General features: G+C 36.4%; 1 protein-coding gene across 1 annotated transcript; it reads right to left on the reverse strand.

The window, feature by feature from the left end:
- Nucleotides 1–207: 207 nt before the first annotated feature.
- Nucleotides 208–7,002, reverse strand: LOC115955200 (kinesin-like protein KIN-12F). Its single transcript, XM_031073263.1, is given in 18 exon segments — nucleotides 208–734; nucleotides 1,102–1,806; nucleotides 1,892–2,029; nucleotides 2,114–2,209; nucleotides 2,297–3,310; nucleotides 3,438–3,567; nucleotides 3,789–3,938; nucleotides 4,316–4,464; nucleotides 4,726–4,821; nucleotides 5,004–5,096; nucleotides 5,180–5,233; nucleotides 5,327–5,386; nucleotides 5,480–5,605; nucleotides 5,703–5,786; nucleotides 6,051–6,176; nucleotides 6,294–6,356; nucleotides 6,459–6,521; nucleotides 6,632–7,002. Coding segments are annotated over 18 exon segments (3,612 nt in total). The 5' UTR covers nucleotides 6,848–7,002; the 3' UTR covers nucleotides 208–485.
- Nucleotides 7,003–7,385: the final 383 nt, after the last annotated feature.

Raw genomic sequence — 7,385 nt, forward strand, 5'->3', positions numbered from 1 at the left:
AGTTTTGTTCGTTGGTTAATTGGTCACATTTTAATCATGAAATGGATTGGCTTGGTATTAGTCTAGACATAAAATCTATTCCACAATCCTAATCAAATTACGCAGGTTTCACCATCAAGTCTTGCTGTCCAAATATAGTGTATGCTTGAAGATGCTAAGAATAATCCTAGCAACCAAAGTCCAAAGAAGCATCTACAGGGACCAGAATTTTCACTAAAGAATGAACATTCAATTGCATCCATTATCATCCAGAGTCAACAAAGATGAACACATTCTTCTACACATAATCACGCCAACCATTAAAAGAATAAAAGGAAATTAAAGACAACAAATGAAAGACACAAGAATCGTATATCGCTTCGACCCAAGTAGGGTTGGAATGATGCAAGCCCCTCAGCAGATTTACGGCTAAGCACTGCCATTGCCACACAACAATATTCATCACCTCCAATTCTCAAGAGCCGATTTTAACTTCACAAGGAGAATTAGTAGTGCTCTTGATATATTGCTCCAAACTCTGCTCTCCATGCCTGATCATCATCTGCATATGGGATTGTGGTGTTGTGTGCTACATCTGAATCCTGTCGATATAGTGGTTGCAATGCAGATTCAGGCAATCTGCTCTCTGCAAGATACTGCTTCATGGTGACCATCTCCATCTTGTGTTTTCTTTTGAGCTTCTCCACTTGCTTCTTTAACGTTTCATTGTCTTGTTGAACCTTTGTAAAGTTGTCCTGCATTGATATGAAAATCATAAGTGATGAGTCAGAAAGCTACCAACCCCCTTCCTTGTTAATTAATAACCTAATATATCATTAAATTGACAACAATCTTTAATAATTTGATATCACCTTTTCCAGAAAATGCTATCATAATATTCAGTGTTCATATTAACTTCCAATTTTCCCAGAATCATAAATACGTTTTGTTGATAAATGATCAATCTGATTAATGATCAGGATCCTCTATGTGAGGTACCACCACCAAACAGAAGCAATCAGAAAGCATTATTGAATAGTCTGTGAAGCCAATCTAGACAGAATGGTCACTAAATGAAACCGTGTTAAATATTAGTCCAGTCAAAAGTGACAGATAAGCTACCTCTGCAACTGATGCTACTTGCTCAGCTTCTCTCAACCTAACAAGGAGTTCTCCAGCAGCATGAACAGCTTCTGCAGTGTCTCTAAGTTGAATTCTAAGACTCTTGTTCTCCTTTTTCAACAATTCTCTCTCCCTCTCCCTTTCCACCCTCAATGTAGAAAGCTCTGCAGCAAGGGATTTTGCAAAACGAGAGCCATGACCTTTTTTCCCTGCCTTTGCAGCTGCCCTCTTCACTTCTGCTATCCCTTCCATGATTGCACGATGCTTTCCAACCAAGTCATTGTACTTCTCCTGTAGTTCAGCATAGTGTTCAACCATTCTAGCATGCCCAAGGACTGATCTGTGAAGTACATCATCCAACTCCGAAGTGCACTTCTTCTCTAATGTCAACTCCATCTCCAGCTTCTCTGCACGTCGACGGTGGGATTCAATTAAAGTTCATCAGTTAAGATCCAATCGATTTGATCTAGTAATTGATGATCGTGACAACAAAGAGGATCTCAATTTTTCGGTAGACTTGTTAGAAGATGGATCAGAATATGACTGCAACTTGCTTTTTAAACTTTCAATTTCCTTAAGAAGTGCTTCCTTCTCATTCAGATCAAAATATTGGTTCCCAGTCCCAGCTTCCACAACTTCCTTTATTTCACATTTTTCCTTTATAATCTCCGGCTGATAATTTTCAACAGAATTGTACCTTAGAAGCTGCACAAAACACACCAAGAACAAAGTTAGAAGGGATTTACAACATTTGAAATGCTAAGTGCAATAGAGGAAAACAATTACTGACCTTGTCTTCACCCCTCAGTGAATGATAATCATCATTCTTGGAATCCTTAAATGGAACTATTTCATTCTTTGAAGCCTCAAGGTGAAGTTTATTAATTTCTTGACTGTGTTCTTCTTCCATCAGTATGTACTGTTCTACCTGTACATATTTCAAAACGTCAATAATGAAGAATCCACATTATAAAATCCCAAGAAATTATAGAGCTTTGTAAATTCTTGTTACCTGTCGATTCAACTGCTCAATTTTAGCAGCTTGCTCCATACACATGTTTTCAAGTTCCTCTCGCTTAAGACCTTTTATCATAGCATTGCCTGCATCCTGAAACAGTAAAAATAGAAACTAATTTAAAAATGCAGATATGGATTTCTCTTAACTACACTTGCCAGAAATTTAGTCTAGCCATACTTTAGGCACTTCATCTGTCAATTGAGTAGGATTCTCTGCCTCATCCACTTCTACAATCCATGTCTTCAAGCTATCCTTAACCTCATTGGAATCCTTCTTAGATATTCTTCGTTGGCAAGATGTACAAAGGAAAGAAGCAGATGGTCCATTTGAAGATGGTCTCTCTTCTGGTAGTGTCTGAACAGAAGCGTTGGCCTTATCAATTTCTGCACAAGGTTCCAATTTCAAGTGCTCAAAGGAGAAGGAAACTGAAGATTTTTTTGATGCAGAGTTCCGTTGGTGATAGTCAATAATCTGTAAGCCTCTGTGAAGGCTAGCAGCCAAGTTCTCAGCAGGGCCAGCAAATGTCTTGCTTGACCGCAAAGAAGAATGGACCTGCTCACTCTGTTTAAGTGACCGTCTTAAAACATCCAAGTTGAACTTGGAACTTTCTGACACACTGTTCTGACTTACTAAATGACTTGATGATGATATATTCATGCTTTTCCTTTGTATATTTCCAATTTTTGGAGATTCAGACAATGGTGGGTCTTGGAGGAGTGGGGACTGACAGCATGAGCTAATTGAAATGCTCCTTCTGGTTGCAGGACCAGAAGCTGTTAAGGTGTTAGCAGCACTTACAAAATTGTCTTCCATAGAATCATTGGCCATCTGAGGAAGTTCATTCCAAGGTTCTTCCATACAGACTTCTTCAGTCATACTTACTTCACTCATCAAGTCTGTTTCACCACTTTCCTCCATTGAATAAAACTGGATGGAATCCCTACTAACAGGCTTGTCTCTAATATTGTCTTCAGAAGAGCTATGCAACTTATCTAGATGCTGACGAATCTCCCTTACATCATCCTCATCAACATTTACCTCTTCATCAGAGTCATTATCTATGGGGGGTAGAATCAAAGAGCGGTTAAGGCTTACTCTCAATTGATTCAAGCTTTCACGTACATTACGCCCTTGAAAATATCCATTTTGATTTCCTACTGATTTACTAGACTTTGCTCTTATAAGTTCCTCCTGCAACCAACAAGATACAAATTTCTTTAACATCAGTAGAATACAAATTTCTTAAACCTTAGCTTGCTTCTAGCTACGGCCATCAAAATAAAATTTCAATTATAACTCCTGCAGGATAACTTAATACCTTCAACTGACGAATTTGATCACTGAGACCATTAACATCATCCTCTGTGATTTCATTTATTACAGGCTCATTTCTAATGAATTTTACTCGTTGTCCAAATCTGAGAGTTCTTAGTGTATCACCACTATTTCTGCAATCAAAAGGCATTCTTAATTTCAGAAAAATACCAATATCTCAAGAAATTTTTCGAAAGAATGTTGAAAATTTGTTTTATAATTACTATCATATGAAAAGACTCAATCTAGGTGAGCATTAGTATGTAACATCAAACTGTAAACATTCTAAAGGTTCACATAGTTATTGTGCAGATTCTGTAAATAGAAAACTATAAGTAGTTCAAGTCATGTATACTTGTTTTCTGGTGAGATGGCACAGAGAACCGTCAGTTTTGAATTGCCACCAAGTGATTCTTGCAGTAAATGTGTTAAACAGGAACCTCTATATGTAATATCTTCAAAATTTCCAGACTGAGCAGCCTTTGCAAGAATATTAACCAAGTGCCTGCACCAATATAATAGAACAGTGATGATGAAACAGAGTCATTAAAACCAACCATGACTATATTCTTGATATCTTGATAGCATACGTAATTAACCCAAAATAATTGGTGAACCTTTAGCATGGCAAGAAAATAAGTTGCTATCTAGTCACACCCACACTTTTGGCATAATATGGCAAGAAAATAATTGTAGCATGGCAAGAAAATAAGTTGCTATCCAGTTGCATCCACACTTTTATCATAATATGGGAAAAAGAACTGATTATAGATTAATTGCAATAGTAGGATCACAAATACAACATCTAATCAGTATTCTACATAAAGAACATCTTATAAAACAAACTTCTCTAACTTAATAAGGCTCATGGTATCGTCATACCCAAGTTGTGATAAGGACTTCTTCACATGTTTGCCTTCCTTCACACCTTGTCTGCCCGCATCATCAACTTTATTTCTATCAAGTCCAGCTAGATCAACAAGGGTGATTCTGCTTGTTTTTGAACTATTAAAACATTTAGATGAGGTTCCCTGTGGCATCAGTGGATGAAAGAACATATCTGAGTGATAGAACTTATAAAGGGATAATAACAGTTAATAATAGCAACTTTAGGACTCTATCATGGATAATGAGTTAAAATGGTATATAAACATATGGTTCCATTAAACATTAAGACCACTCAAGCACCTCGTGTGCAAGGAATAAGTCATTCAATGAATAGTTTATCACCAACAATCTCTTATTCAGAACAAAATATTTTACTGGTAACTGACAGAAATGTCCAATGATACCTTGCACCATGACTCAACGATGAAAGTAAAAACAATATGGGATCTCGAGCTCTTAGAATTTAAGCTAGTTGCTCCAACTTTTCTACTAGAAAGCCCCTGCATCATATACAAACAAGTTAATCAAATTAAGCAGAAAAAGAAAACAATTTTGATCATGTAAAAGCAGACAATTATGCCTATAAAATCACCACAAGATGTGAAGCAGGCTTTTGAAAGGGATTGCAAACAAACACTCAAAGACCTCGCAAAGACGAAAGGCTGTAATGATGTGTGCATACCTTGATCAGGATTTGTGTCACATCCTCGTAGCTAGTCACATATTCCTCAGTCAAATTCTCAACATACAATCCATTTTTTGCATCATCTTTTATCTGGAACAATTTTGACCAAACATATTAATTAAATCCAGTATACTAATGACACGTCTACTAAAACAAGGAAAGCTAATCTTCACCTCAAGGTTTCTCTGGATTGGGTCAAGTAAATCCCCAATTTGCTCATTGTATATCTGTCATAATAAATCAATTAGACAAGACATATAAAACAAGTGCAAGAAGAAGAGCATATACCACACTTGTAGATTTTCGATAAAAGCAAATACCTCAAGAAAAGAGCATCGGCACTGAAAATTTATCTGCTTCCCTTCTGAGTTCTCTTGCTCCTACATATAACAATTCAAACCAAACAGTCATGAACCTGCATATTAAACACTACTTATTTTCACTTGCAATAAAAACCTATAAACAAAACATACTTTCTGAATCTCGGTGAACAACATTTGGAAAATCCGAGGAACAATTCCCTGGTGACTACTGGCTGAAGGATCCTCAACCATTGCACTAGGCGGACCCCACATCGTGTAAGTCTTTCCACTTCCAGTCTAGTGAAAAATCCAACAAAAATTTCTTCATTGGTAAATACACAATCATATAAATCCACACTTGAATGTCGAAATTGAAACACAAATCTAGAATTACCTGTCCATATGACAAAATTGAAGCATTGTAACCAGCTAATGCATTTTTCACCAAAGGCACTCCAACTAACTGGAACACATCTTCCTGGATAAACCCACCAAAAAACATATATATTTATAAATAATAATAAAAATTCTTGAGTCTTAACCCCTTGTTTGGTTACTAAGAAAGCTATTCAACATCTCAATTCTACCAATCTAAATTGTTTCTACTTTCTATAAAATTCAACTGAACAAACTGACCTAACAAGCAAATTTCAAATTTCTTTAAATTCCCTAAACTTTCTGACAAATCCAAACAAAGAATTACTCAAAACAAACATCAAAACACCAGGATCAAGCTAAATACCTGCTTTGCATTCGAATCAATCACCGAATCAAAGCTAAATTTCCGATCCTCGACCGACAATGTGTCGGATGAGACCTTCTTAACCACCTGATCCGCCTGATTAACAGGCCTAATCCTCACCACAACCTATCCAAAAATATAAATAAATATAAATTTTAAAAAATAAAAATAAAAATCAGAAAATTTATTTACAAACACAAACCCTAACACTAAAATTTAAGGCTAAGCTCAGAAATCATGTACCTTCACCGGTGGATCTGGAGGCGCCGACACTTCATCTGGACCGTCCGATCTGACAATCTCATCCTATAATTTCAACATGCTCAATTTTTTAGGTTAATTATTTGATTATTTATTGATCAAAATTTAAAAAAAAAAAAATTAAGACTAAGCTCAGAGTTCATGTACCTTCACCGGTGGATCTGGTGGCGCTGATACTTCAGATGGACCGTCCGATCTGACAATCTCATCCTGTAATTTTAAAATTGCTCAGTCTTTCAGGTTTAAATATTTGATTATCATAAATTAATGAATGAGATATTTTTAGTGATAAAAAGAAAATGAGAATTGAGAAACTGTACCTGTGGCTTGGACGGTGGAGATTTAATGGTGGAGGAAAGGGAATGGACGGTGGGGACGTTGGGATCGGAGGGCGGAGTGTTCTCTGCGTTGGATTTGGAGGTGGATTTGGAGTGTTTGGAGAGAGATCTGGGAAGGAGGTTTCGAATGGAGGAGGCGGATATGGTTCCTAAGAATCGAGACTCGGTGGCCTCTGTGCTGTGTTTGTTGTGCCTCATTGTTCTCTGTGTGAGAGAGAGAGAGAGAGAGATGGAGAGAGAGAAATGTTTGGATTTTCAGAGGTGGATTGAGAGTTGAGAAGGGGAAGAAGATGAAGAAGAAGACGACGAACGTTGTTTTATTTTTTATTTTTTGGGTGTGTTGAGTTAGTAGGAGGGGATTGGTGGGGGATATTTGACCGTTGAGAAAATTTGAATTTTTAAACTACTTTTGAAATTTTTGTTTGAAATGACCGAAATGCCCTATATTCTTCCACGCTCTCTCTCTCTACTTTACCATGTTTTCTTTATCTAATTAAATTCAATAGTTTAATTTAAGCAAAAATACATTTTGGACGTTATTAATTTGTACTTGTTATCATTTTGGTCCAAAATTGTCAATTTAAACAACAAACTTTGAGGGCACACCCAATATGTTCCTACATTTCTAAATAGGTTTTACTGTAAAATATCCATTTTTTTCTTATTATTAACACATTTTAAATGAAAAAAAATGACATATTCTTCCCAAATTTTAATCAGCTTCAAATGTGTTTAG

The sequence above is a fragment of the Quercus lobata genome, chromosome 8 (genome assembly GCF_001633185.2).
Source record: "Quercus lobata isolate SW786 chromosome 8, ValleyOak3.0 Primary Assembly, whole genome shotgun sequence".
NCBI classification, from domain to species: Eukaryota; Viridiplantae; Streptophyta; class Magnoliopsida; order Fagales; family Fagaceae; genus Quercus; species Quercus lobata.